This window comes from Epinephelus fuscoguttatus, linkage group LG10 (assembly GCF_011397635.1).
Source record: "Epinephelus fuscoguttatus linkage group LG10, E.fuscoguttatus.final_Chr_v1".
Taxonomy (NCBI): Eukaryota; Metazoa; Chordata; class Actinopteri; order Perciformes; family Serranidae; genus Epinephelus; species Epinephelus fuscoguttatus.
The window spans coordinates 37,072,742-37,086,717 of NC_064761.1; the positions used below are offsets into that span (position 1 = coordinate 37,072,742).

At 40.6% G+C, this 13,976-nt stretch overlaps 1 protein-coding gene across 2 annotated transcripts in view; it reads left to right on the top strand.

Annotated features, from left to right (window-relative positions):
* ryk (receptor like tyrosine kinase) overlaps positions 1 to 13,976 on the top strand; it is a 63,138-nt gene that overhangs the window by 17,835 nt on the left and 31,327 nt on the right. For both annotated transcript variants that reach the window (XM_049587024.1, XM_049587025.1), the window contains exons 2-4: positions 8,679 to 8,800; positions 10,651 to 10,750; positions 11,325 to 11,456. In XM_049587024.1, the coding sequence (XP_049442981.1) occupies positions 8,679 to 8,800; positions 10,651 to 10,750; positions 11,325 to 11,456 (354 nt within the window). The remainder of the gene's footprint in view (positions 1 to 8,678; positions 8,801 to 10,650; positions 10,751 to 11,324; positions 11,457 to 13,976) is intronic.

Below are 13,976 nucleotides of genomic sequence, written 5' to 3' on the forward strand. Positions count from 1 at the left end.
TTTCAGTCACAGACCAAAACCCGCTCTCCTCAGTTTATAGCTTTTCCTCTCTGTCTGATATCTAAGACCTTTAGATCCCTCGTACATTACCCCCTCCTCTCCTGCCCGATTCATGCCTGTGGATTTGTTTGGAGTTTCCAGTTGATAGAGTTTCATGCAGGCCCTCATTTTCCCCTTCCTTGGTTAATGTCGCCAGTGTCTTCCCAGTGAGAGGCTGGAGGGAGTGTTTATCTCCCGAGCGCTCAGGGATGAAGGCTTTGGGAGGTATAGTGTCGACTGTGCGCACAAGAGGGTCTTTGTTATATCTGTCCTGGACCTTACCACCTGGCCACTGCCACCTTTTGTTCTCCTCTTTCAGTCTGCAACGTGATCCACAGCTCACAAGAGAACACTGCATGTCGATTTAAAACTTTACAGAGCCCAAAATGTTCAGACAAACTGAAATCCTGCTGTGAGTTCTAGTTTTGTGTTGACATCTGTATATGAAAGGAGCGGCCATTTCCAGTAGGTGCTCTGATATGTGGTGTTAATAGTAAGGTATCAGTTTCGGTGTCTGAACCAATACGAAAAATGTAGGAGGACTGAAATCTCCCCTCTCACAGCTGAAAGAAGTCACAATGTGCCCTTTAGCAAGGCATGTAAATTAGAAGGACTGATTGCACTGTGCAGCTCTAATGTGTTGGTGCTCTAGGAATGTCAGCAGGGTGTTTCGTGGAAAGAGCTTGTGATTAGTTTGGTGTTGAATGTCTGTCAAACCAGTGAAGCAGTGCATCTGTGGAGCTTTTCTTATTTCCCAAAAGAGTTATTTTAAGTGTTAGCGTCTTGTATAGCCTCTCAAATTGCCTATTAAAAGATCACGAGCAACTTCCAGTTGGCATGCTGCGAAGAATATAAGTCAGTTTGTGCTCATTGGGCCTCATGCAGGAAGTGAGACAACAAACAAATTTCCTCTTGTATTTGTTAGTGTCTACTATTTGTTCTCATTTTATTTGTGTCTGTGGATTTCTGGGATTCTTTTCTTATTTTTTTAATCTTATCTTAGGTAAGAAAAAATATGAGTGGTCTGGAGCACTCTTACCAAGACAAGAGAAAAACATATTTTTCAAATTCTTACCCGACATGAGGAAACACATGTTTTAAATTTGAGGAATATAAAAAATGTATGAATATAATAAAATCAAATTTAGGTTATTACATGTTTAATAGTAATTGAAATTATTGGATTATTAAAGTTGGGGGCTAAAGAAATACTATTGGTCCATTGATTAGGACTATAAAATCCCTTAGATAATATCACATGTGTTCAGCTTCTGAATGGCTTGCATGCTGCTCTTCGGACACATTCACACTGGCGCTATTTGGTCCGCTTTAAACGAACCCCGGTCCACTTCCACGGATAGTTTGGTTCGTTTGAAGTGGCATGAACACTCATTTGAACTCTGGTGCGGACCAAACGAGCGAACCCTGGTCCGCTTGAAAATTGGGGGTTTTGGTTCACTTGCAAGTGAACCCTGGTGCGGTTCACTTACAGTGGGATATGCAAACGGACTATCCAGCAAACCAAAAAGAGGAAGTGAACCATAGAGAGAAAGTGACGTAGGGCGCAGTGCATTTTGGTATTTTTGTGGTGACCAAGCTGGCTGAATGGGATGGATTTCTGTTTTTGGTCCTGGCCAATCAATGAGCCGGGTTTCCTTCTTCCTCATGCTTTTTTTCCCTTCCTGGTCAGTGGTCGTTTCCGGCAGTACCGCCCCCAAAAGAGCAGCTGTTGTATCTGCGTGATGATGTCCAGGCATTTTGGTATGCTTTAAAAAGTGCAGTCTGAAAGTGAACCGAACCAAATGAAGGTGTGAAATTTTTTAGCATTCCCCGTCCAATCGAACCGAGTCCCCCGGACTATCCTGGTATGAATGCATGCACCCTTAGATGCCTCGGTCATCCAGGCCTCACACAGAGAACATGTCTTTAGAGATCACATGATCTATTTGATAAATGAATGAATAAACGCTGACCTCATAAAAACGCACTGCTTCTAAAAACATTTTCTTTTAATTTCAGTCACTGTGTGTCCCTCTGCTGTTCTGAAGTATAAATCTGAGGTACTTTTATTTATTACAGTATTTTGATCTCATGTCATTTTCTACTTTTACTCCACTACACTTTAAAGGGGTTTTCACTCCACTAGAATTATTTGATAACTTAAGTTATTAGTTACTTTACAAATGCAAGGTTTTTACACATAACCCATATGAAAATGCATAAGTGCCACTGAAACGATTAGTTGATCAATAAAAATGTAAAAACTTTCATCATGGTTCCAGTTTCTCAAGTATGAGGACCAAATGAGAACCATTTCACCCCTATAGGTTACACAAGAACCCAAACATTTTCTCATAACTTTTCTCCAGATGCTGACTTATGAAGTAGAACTGAGTGTGGTTTATAACATGACTCTAAGCATTTGGTGACAAGTTCAGCCGAGGTTAATATGAGGCTTCAGCGGTATGAGTGGGAACCATAGTCGGGGACATGCAAAGAGGGAATTTCATACTCAAAAGACTGTAACTGTAGAAAGTACTGACTTGATTTGCCAAACTCAGACTGCTGAAGCCTTATATTAGCTTTGGCTAAACCATAGAATGTATTTTTGCACAGAGTAAAGATTGTGGATTTTGTCCACTGTTTCTTACAGTAGATTCATGTGAGAGAGGAATATATAAGAAAGCAGGAAAGGAGGGAGGGAATACAGCCGTAATAGAGCCAAGAAATGATCACATCAACAAGTACCTCTCTCAGAGTACTTTAATGTGGACTATGATGATTGAGAAAAGTCCAGTATACCATTTGGTTATTCAGAGTTCATTCAGAGCACAGTCTCAGAGTGCAGAGCCCACTGTGGGGCACAGACAGAGCAGCAAAATGCCAGGCTAGGGCAGGAAATTAACTTATTTGTCACTGCCACTGTGGCTGGTGGATTCCAAAATCTACCAGCCACTCAATAGATTACAGTTGTGGGGGTTTTTTGGCTGGTGAGTGGAGCAAACCAGCAGCCACTTGCATATTTTGCCAGAATTTGGCTGGTGGCCGGTGCCAATTTCCAACCCTGTGCCAGGTGCAGTCAAAGTGAAACTTAACTGTTAGTTATTTCATATAGATATAAAATGCTATATTTCTAAGAACAATTGCGCTCTCATTATAATGTTGTCTAGCATTTTTCCAAGCTACTTTTGAGGAAAGCGTCTGCGTGCCTGTGGAAAGCGCGCACCCTGCGGTTGAGCGCTGGGTCTAAAAGTTGGCTTTCTGCAGCAGCTGCTTGTCTAATCCAATCTATTGTTCTGTTCTGATCTGATCTGATCTGACACGATCAGCTCTAATTGATACACCACAAACTGATCCATGAGAGGAAAAAAAAAGGTATTTAAAGTTCCACCTGCGCTGTGTTTACGGACAAGCATTTATCGTACTGCCTAGTTGTTTTAATCATGTCCCTCTCTACTGTCTTTGACTATAGTTTGCCCGTTAGTCGCTGAGTCTCTCACTTCAAGAAGAGGGTATAGTTTTTTAATGACTGGGACTGAAGTTATTCTTGTGGAATTCATGTTTTTCACATGTCGAGCTTTTTCCTTCACATATTCTTTTTGACCGCTATGATTCAAGCAGTTACACCATAAAAAGTTATTTAAGGGCCCTTCTTCCTCTGTGCACAATGCAATGCAATTGCGGTCATGTCACTTGCTAAAAAGATTTTTGAAAAGCTTTGTGTGAAGACAAAGAGAAGAGCAACACAGACTAGCACTGCACTGCCCAGAATGAGGGAGCTTTAGTTAGGGATGGGAAATGATGAGATTTTGGTGCCAGTACCATCATCAATTATTTTTATTGGTTTGTTTTCTTTATCGGTTCCGTTTTTGATTTCTGATCAGTTTTCTCTGTGGGGAAAAAAGTAGGCCTTTCAGTGTGAGCCCAACTTTTTAGTATTGCTTCAACAGTTAGTATAGGAAGTTTCTAAAGTGTATAAAGTCTCAAATACATGGCGTTCCTGGAATTTAAGCCAGTATCTTACAGAAAGATGTCTCAGTATATTGCTAGTGTTTACACTCGTACTTGAAACGATCATTTGACAAACATTGCAAGCAGCACTGTTGTCATCTGTCATCATGAAATGAAACCATGCTTGGACCGTTCCATCCTCTCTGCCATGACTTCTCCTCGTTGCGACTTTCCGGCAGCGAGGACTGTCAGAAAAACATGCCGGCATCGATAAAAGGAATTGATACTCTCGGACAATTTGGAACCGGTTCTCAGTTCCCAGCCCTAGCTTTTGTGTGATTTGTTTATTTTGCAACAGTATGATCAGTTTATCAGGTCACTTAGTTGATACATGATGATGAATTTCACCAATTTGTCATTAAACAATGTCACATCATGTACTTGTGCATGCTAAGCATGAACAGATGATTTTAACAGCTGCTTATTATGGCTACATGTCACTGTGGGCCAAACTATACATCACTGAAGACAAGTTTTATTTAAACAGTTGTATGCATTAGATTGTGCTGATTAATCGAGGGACTTACTGACCTTTTGTTTAGGCTAATTCATGAGAAATGATTTTCACATTACAGGCTGCACATGTGAGGTATCGATATGAGTTGAACATGATGAATGAATACAGCAGTCATTTCTTTTAAAGATTTATTTCACCAACAAAAATTGCTGTCGTGTGTTTCATACAGTATTAAAATGTAAAAATAGAGGATTTATTACTGCAAACATGAAGTGTTGATTTAGATGTTCTCTGTCATTGTTATTTCAGCGTGCTCAAGTGTGCTGAGTGAGTGTTTTTTACATCAGTGCAGGTGATACAGTGTGTTCTGCCCTGGCTATTGTTAATCACTTGACACCAGCAGAGAGAAATGGAAATTTCCTGCAGGAAATAATCCCTCACAACACAACACGCTGCCAAGTTATCACACTGGAATTCAAACTGATGGTGTTGTTATTTTCCATTAGTGTTCAAGAGGACTGTTAGCATTAGAGATGTTTGGATCTGTCACAGCAAACAGCACGATAATGCAGTGAGGCTCTTTGTGACCAAACACTAACTAAGAGGAATCTTGTTTACAGGCACACCTTCCACTAATGCTGTTTCCCCGTCCAGAGAGCAGAGAGTGTGAGTCAGTGATGAAACCTCAGGAACCACTCACTCCCTGCCCTCGGTCTGTGTACACTGACAGGCTCCTGTTGCCATTCCTTCACATTCCTGTTTTGAAGTTGTTGCAGCGAGGGTGGATGGCTATGGTGCTGTTGGAGGGACAAACTTTAGTCAGACTCACACTGGTCCTCTTTGGGCCTTTATGCCTGGTTGCTTAGTTTAATTGGTATCAAAGCAGTGCTGCCCCATGTTGAGAAGAGGGAGGTGGAGAGAGTTGAGCCTGAGAGAGGTAATTATAACAGGGCTAAGCTGTGTTGCCCCTTGTACATCTGTGTATATATATATTATAGTATATATGTTAGTGTTGCACGGTATACTGGTACTAAAATAGTACCGCGGTACTAGAGTATTCCAAACGGTACTATACTGCATTTGGAAAATACCGGTGCTGTTTTAAATTGATTCAATTCATTAATTTATTTAATTTATTTACGCACACAAACACCTTCCTTGTTCCTACTGGAGCACAGATTGCGCAAGTGGTGTGTATGACAACACCTGTATCAACGTTCGCAGCTGGCACATGTGAAAAAAGGCAAGAGAAAGTCTGCCTTGCAAAGGGAGACAACACGAGACAACACCAACTTGGTGAAACATTTGAGCAACCAAACCATGATGTCTGTACTGAGGTATTTACCGAACCATGATTTTTTTTTGGTACCGTTACACCCTTACTGTTTATTGTTCTAAAGGTTTGTATCCAAAAGGACTTTTCCTTAGGAAAAAGTACCGAAAAGTATCGAAATTCATATTGGTATCGGTACCGAAACAAAGATTTTGGTATCGTGACAACACTAGTATACATCCACAACACTTTCGTTTGTTTCCCTTTTTTCATGAATTGAAATAAAAGATTGAAAATGTTTAGCGATGCACACAAAAGCAGTGTTTCCCTCAAAATTGGGGGGGTGCATCAGCAGCAGACTTTATAGTGTGTGTGTTTAGTTGGGTGTCCCTTTGTGATCATTCTGTGTCCCCTCTCTGAATTCAAAGGTTTCTTGTGGGTCTGTGAAAGCAGCGCAGGCTGCTTTGGCTTGATCAAAACTGAAAGCGAACAAAAAGACCCAGTGCTGGACCACGGGATGCACGGTTTACATGGGACTGCAGCAGGTTTCATTTAAAGTAGGTTGGAAACATGCTGGACAATACTAAAATAGGTGTGCTGTTGTTCTAAGAGTAGGGCGTTCTATTTCTGTACAAATTAATAAACGGTTAAGTTTCACTTTTGCCGCTCCGTCTGTGCCCAGACTACGCTCTGCGCTCTGAGAGTGTGGCGCTATAAAAAACTGAATGGTATATGTATTCCAACAGTGCTCCCAAGAAAAGATCCAGCTTCAAAAATAGAAAATCAGTAGGTGGCAAATGTTATCGTGGTGGACTGCCACGAATAAATGAATGTGTGGGAAACCCTGAAGTAGGTTCTTTCTCTCAAACTTGGTTTACAAATTGGTTTAAATCTGTATTAGTGAGCGCTTTGACTCCATAATCTATCCACCTGACAGGTGTGGATTATCAAGATGCTGATCATGACTACACAGGTGTGCCTTGGGCTGGTCACAATAAAAGGTCACTCTAAGATGTGCAGTTTCTTTTCACACAATGCCACAGATACCACTGTTGACCAGAGCTGTTGCCTGTGAACTGAATGTTTATTTCACTACCATAAGCTGATCTGGCAGTACATCCAGCTGGCCTTGTAAATACAGACCATGTGTAACCACACCAGCTGAGGATGTCCACATCCAGCGTCTTCACTTGCAAGATTGTCTGACACCAGTCACCCAAACAGCTGATGTAACAGTTGGTTTGCACAAGCAAAGAATTTCTGCACAAACTGTCAGAAACTGTCTCGGAGAAGCTCGTCTCAGAGGCTGGTCTCACACAATCTGGCAGGTGAAGAAGCTGGATTTTGAGGCACCCGGTGGATGACCTGCAAAAAAGGTTATTCAGAGGTGGTATTTTGTCTTAAATCAGTGTCCGGGTTCAGTTCTGGGTGAACGCAAGAATGTTGATCGGATAGGGTTTGTTGTTTTCACCAGCTAGAATAAGAGAGCGGGTTCAATCAGATGCATTACGAACTGGCGTGTTAACTGTGGAGATGTGCTGCTCAATATTATGTGATAAAGAAATATACCCTAATTTCACATGTAAGAAATGGCCCAAAATGATAACTTTTAACATGCTGCCTAATCAGATTATTTGAACAGTGCATGGTTATGTAGGATTTGCAGTTTTGGTTCAGGCTGCCGATCTTGTCAGTGAGTCAGGGTTGCACAAGCGATTAGTCATATGTGCGGGTGAGGGGCCCGGTGCGGTATTCCACGTCGCGGTGCCGGCTCAGGAGTGGTCTTGAAAATCAGATCCATGCAGGACTCTGTGTGGAGGGCCACAGCTGGCTCTTTGGAGCAGGTAAATGTTCTGCCAGCAGATACGTTTTACCAATTTTGCTCATTTATAATTGTCTCAGTGCTGAGAACATGAGATGGGATCTGTATTTTTAACTTTACATGTAAAAACTCACATTTTATTTTAACTATCTGTTTTAGTGAAAGTGTACAAGAAGCAATTTCTCAATTAATAGAAGGGAAATCCAGCACTTTCACTCTTCAGGCTTGGTTCGATTGTAGTATATGTGACATCCGTCCCCTCTCTGAGTTGGTAAATGCCTGAGAATGTTTTTAATTGAGCCAATGTGAGAAAGGTCTCTGAGTCGGTGCTTTGAGATAGCCCGAGGGTATTGGGGGAGCCTGGGCACATTCTTCCCCTCTCTTTAAACTAGATACTCACAGACTGATAGGCAGACCCCACTCTGCCAGACTATGCTTTCAAGGACTGATAGCACCGCCCCAGGCCGGGGTTGGGGATTTCACCCGCACACATTAGACTTGTATTACTTCTTGATGCAGCTGTAATGCCAGTGAAAAAACTTTTTTAGGCCTGTTCATGTGAATGAGACAGAAACACAACATGTTACCAACCCGTCCCACTCTCTGATGATCATGTACGATGACATTTCCTAGGCTATATGTTCACTAAAGACTGAACGGTTGATGTATGCAAGTCCCCTTTGATCTAAAGCATTCCAGTCCCTTTCTCTTAACCCTTCCCCTGCCCAGTTTTGCTTCCTGGATAGAAAATTGCGGTCATATTTGGATGTTGTCTCACTTGAACGTTTTGAAGTTTTCACTTGGGCACTAAGAGGGCTCAAGTACTAACAGATGTGGTTAGTCCATCTCTTTTATTGTGGGGAAACCCCCCTAATCCAAGCTGGCAGTTTGAGTGGATATTTTACCATTTTCCTCAGGCTTGCTCTGTGTGAGTGTCTAAATCTACCTCTAAATTAGAAAATGTCCTGCCTTTTATGTGCACTGTAGTGGTTTTTATCTGGATTTCCAAAATATTCAGTAAATGATCTCAACTCTTTCTCATAAGGTGCAATTTTATGTCCTCTGTCCTCACGCAGGCCTCGACGCAGAGCTCTACTATGTGCGAGATGATGTGGTGAATCATTATGCCCTCTCCTTCACCCTGCCTGTGCCCAGCGAAACCAACAGTCTTCACTTCTCATGGCATTCCAAGACAAAGGTAAGTCTGGAGTTTTTTGCTCTTTTTGCACTGCCGTTCAAAGTGAGAATTTAATGCCATTATTCAGCTTTGCTGTTCTTCATAAACATGTATAATTGTGAAATGTGGGGACAGAGTTTCCTCGCCTTTAGGCCAGCTGCGAAAGTAGTAATAGCATCCCAGCCGGCAGGATGGGACCATGGTTGTGTGTTATGTGTGACACAACCCCAGAGAGATTTAAAAGCAGCCAGCAGCGGTTAGCAGCTAACTCAAAGAAGAACAGCAGCCGAAAATGTCCGTGAGACACTGAGACAATGGGTGCGGTTACATGATGGCTTCTCATTCAGAATGAAATAAATCTGAATGAAATCATTCAGAATTAAAGTTTTTCCAGGTAGTTTACATGAGAAATATTCATTCCGAATGAGGGCTTACACGGGAGATCAGTTTAATCGCCTTTATTCGGGTCCATGCAAGGTTTGGGGCAGGTAAGGTTTCTGATTGGATAGGGGGCGGGGCGGATGTTGCATGTTTATGTTTACTGGAAGAAAACACTGTAGTCCATAACAAGATACTTGACGCCGCCGTTCTTAGTGCCTTTTTCAGGCTTGTTTTGCTTATATTCTTGAAGCAGCAGTACAACAACAACCTTGTTCTGCTTCGTCTGTTGAGGAGGAGAAGGGAGGTAGAAGGTCAAAGAAGGGAGATAGAAGATCACTCTGGACCATCTCTTGTTTTTAGAAGCTGCCATCTTGTCGCGCACGCTATATACGTCATCACGCCAGAGCGGCAAGGAAATGCATGCACAGAAACACCGGAATGAACTTAAAGAGGAATGAGTGTATACAAATGCGAGAAATTCTTTCATTCGGAATTAGAAACGGAAAATTAGAAATATTTCAGCCCCTTACATCAGAATGAATTTTCAATCGCATTGGCCATTTTCATTCCGAATTAGGTGTTTACAAGATCACTTTTAATAGGAATGAACTTTCATTCCGAATGAAAAGAGAATTAAACTGTCCGTGTAAACGCACTCACTGAGGTCTGGGAGCTCCTTACCCTCTGAGCAGAGAGTAAGATCGGCCTCCAAAAACAGGGGTGGTAAATTAATGGTATTGCCATGTTATGCCAAGTATTGTTTAGAAAGCACCGTGTTTACTGCTAAGCTATCTAAAATCACTCACTGGAGATGATGTCGCTGTTTGGTTCTGTGTAAAAATGGATAAGCAGAGTTAAGAAGGGACTTCTTAGCAGCCCTTTAGTGCAATCATTGTACAGGGCTATTGGATAACCATTTCAGTACATGCTTTTTTCCCCAATATGTTGATTGTCATTGTCCTATCTTATTGACAACACATCAAAGAAATACATAACAATAGTACAATGGTTTGAAACTAAAATAATATACAATACACACTACATAGACACATCTAAATACACTCATACTTTCTACATGCACAGAGATCAGGCACAATACCAATAAATCAAATTATTACCTTACAATTTTTTGAATTTCTGATCAGATAATGCCTATGTTTCCTCCTTTCATAATGTTCATATTTGGTTCCCAGAGCTGAAATAAGTCTTTTCACTTAACCTTAGAAATGTAAGTTAGTCTTTCCAGACCTAAACCCTCAGATAGCTCCTTTATCCACATTCTCAATGATGCAGCGTCAAAACATATCAACATGATGCAATAGCTCTCCTGGCTTAAAGAAGTCCAGAAGTTTAGTTTATTTCAGTGATTGAATGAAGTCCTCTGGATACATTCCAAGCACACACAGTTTGTCAGAGATGTTGAACACCAAGGTCCCTTTAAACGCCAAACATTTTATTACATCCTTTTCTTCATCATTCTTTGTTTATAGGTTGACTACCGGCTTGGCTTCCACATGGAGAATCCTATTGCCATGAACCAACCACGGAGCAACATCTCCAGTCAGGGGGAGGTGCCCCGTGTTCCCTCTGGTTTGTCAGATATTCGCCTTTTGTTGTGTCATATGCTCATAGGGCTCCTATGTGCTTCTTAGTTGTAGACTTTAAAAGGTCTTTCAAATGGAAACGCCCACGCAGCTGTTAGCAAAACAGAAGTGACACAGGTTAGAGCTCTAATAATTAAAATATAACTACAAAGGTTAGTTCAGATTTTATGAAGTGGGGTTGTATGAGGTACCCTTTCCGACATTGAACTGAAGCCTTTATATATTTCTCTTCAAAGCCACCAGATTCCTTTTGACAAAAAATATGCTGTATTATACCTCACAGACAGGGGAGTTGCTTTAGACTTTTTCCTTGATAAATTAATTTAATCATTTCTGAGTATACTGTAATGTGACAGTAGGAGTGGCAGAGTTGTATACGACATTGTTAGATTTGTAGGATTGTGCTCAACTTAAACAAGTTTTACAGCAGAGTTAATTAAAAGCCTAATCTTTATAATTCACTGATGTCATACATCTGTGATGAGTGATTCCTGGCATAGTTTCACGTGCTGCTGGGGGCCAAGTTTCTCTAAATGACACGTGTGTTCATCTCTCCCCAGTCTTTAGAGTGGACCTCTTCTGTTCCGGCAAGGTCGATGGAGAGGCTGTTTTAACTGTGCAGCTCAATCTGACCATCCATGCCAACAACTACACAGTGCTCAACTTCAAGAGGAGGAAAATGTGCTATAAGAGTAAGTATCTTAAAAATCAGCTAATAATCCAAACAGATGTGCAGTTAAAGGTACGCATCGAGACGGGGGTGCAGCCTTACTGAATGTTTTTTCTTTTCTTTTTCAGTCAGTATCATTATTTGTCCATCTGTAGTTTTTCATAGCTGACATCTTTATACGTAATAGCAGGGAAAGCACAGGTGTAATTAATAACAGCAATGATGGCTGTTCCTGCTGGCTCTCTGTGACATTTCGGTGGAACTGAGCTATCGTTAATATTATTAGTAACACCTGTTTTTTTTGTTGTTGTTGTTGTTGTTGTTTTTCTGTATGGAGGATGGAAAAGGACTAAAGTATCTATGTAAGAGTGTAAAGAAATACTGGAACAAATAAATAAGAAAATAAATACATAAATGTATGAATAAATACAGGAACAAATAAATATGTACAGAAATAAAATAATTAATAAATAAATAAAATGTATTAATAAATGCAACAATAAATAAGTGCACAAATAAATAAAAAATATAGAAATAAATGTGAAAATAATTAAATAATTGTATTTATTTACTGAAATCTGCATTTATTTATTTATTTCTATGTTAATTGTGGCATTTATTTATTATTTATTTATTTCTGTATTTATTTCCATATATATTTATTCCTTGGCGTGTAATTTTTCATCCTCCATATTACTGCTTTGACATTTTCAAAATATCTGCTGTGATAATAAAATAAATTGTGCCAAAATATATTCAACATAAAACACTGAGTGTGTGGAGAATTTTAGTGATTTACTGGCTGTGTGTCAGCACCGTGTGTCAGATGCTCTGAAGAGTTACAGTGGGAGATGAACAGGTTTTTGTGTTCTGTGTTCAGCTCTGTGCTATTTTTAAATCTGCCTGAAGATAATTACATGTGGCCAGAAGGTTTCTTGCCATATTCCACATGGAAACCAATTTATTCCCATCTTATTTTGAGCATGAGTCAAATTAGCAGCCATAAGAGAATCTTTGTTTGCCTGGGTGGTGCTTAGAGTGTACGCTGGGAAATCATACCTGTCAACTTAGTTCTAGACCAGTGTCTGTAGCCCCAAAGCAGAGGATAAATGATGATGTATGCATGTTGTTTTAATTTTTTAATTGCGTCCCAAGCTTACTGACGTATAGTCGTTTTTAACAACTGGAACTTCTCAAAGAATTTTTAGGAAGCTTAACCTATAAAAGCTATTCCAGGTTTGTGCTCCTGGGCATCTAACAAAATCCCTGCTTGCGAGGTTGTCCCTTCTTGTCATCTATGAACTAACAGTGAAGAATACTGGATGTTGGTGATTAGTTGATCAGCAAAACCCAACATAAGCCCTCCTGCTTTTTATCTTGCACTTTCTTGTTTCCTATCATTTAGTCTTCTTATGGTTTTAATTTCCTTTAAAGTTGGGGTTGGCAGAAAGAAAGAAAACAGCAGAATTTGAAAATATACCCTCCTCTGGAGCTCTGAACATCCCTGTGCTAAGTCCCTCCCACCAGACGACCACAGGCATACAGTCCCTGACAAAAGTCTTGTCACTTATCCAAGTTGTAGGAACAACAAATAATAACTTGACTTGTAGTTGATCAATTGGAATCAGAAATGGCTTATATGAAAAGCAAAGGCCTCTAGATTATGCTTATTATACCAAAATAAAGTTGTGCATCATTCACTGAGTTTTATCATTTAATCAGGACAGAAAGGTCAGATCTTGCTTGGACAAAAGTCTTGTCGCATACAAAAATAATGTACTGTAGAAATGATGCTTTATTTTGAATACACAAACATGCTCCAATAACATCAGAACATAAAGTCATGGTGCCTTGGGAAAAAGAATTAATATTGTGTATGACTCCCATGAGCTTGGAGGACTGCATCCATACATCTCGGCAATGACTCAAATAACTTATTGATGAAGTCATCTGGAATGACAAAGAAAGCAGTCTTGCAGGACTCCCAGAGTTCATCAAGATTCTTTGGTTTCATCTTCCAAGCGTCCTCCTTCATCTTACCCCAGACATGCTCAATAATGTTCATGTCTGGTGATTGGGCTGGCCAATCCTGGAGCACCTTGACCTTCTTCACTTTCAGGACCTTTGATGTGGAGGCTGAAGTATGAGAAGGAGCACCATCCTGCTGAAGAATTTGCCCTCTCTTGTGGTTTGGAATGTAATGGGCAGCGAGAACCTCTTGATACTTCAGGCTGTTGATGTTGCCATCCACTCTGCAGATCTCTCGCACACCCCCCATACTGGATGTAACCCCAAACCATGATTTTTCCTCCACCAAACTTGACTGTTTTCTGGGTGAATCTTGGGTCCATGCAGGTTCCAACAGGTCTTCTGCAGTATTTGCGGCAACTGGGATGCAGTTCAATGGATGATTCATCAGAAAAATCAACCTTCTGCCACTTTTCCACTGTCCATCCTTTCTGCAAGCTGTGGGCCTTGGCAAATGCAACACGATTCTTTTGTTGTCTTCTGTTTAATGCTGGTTTGTGAGCAGTAATTCGGC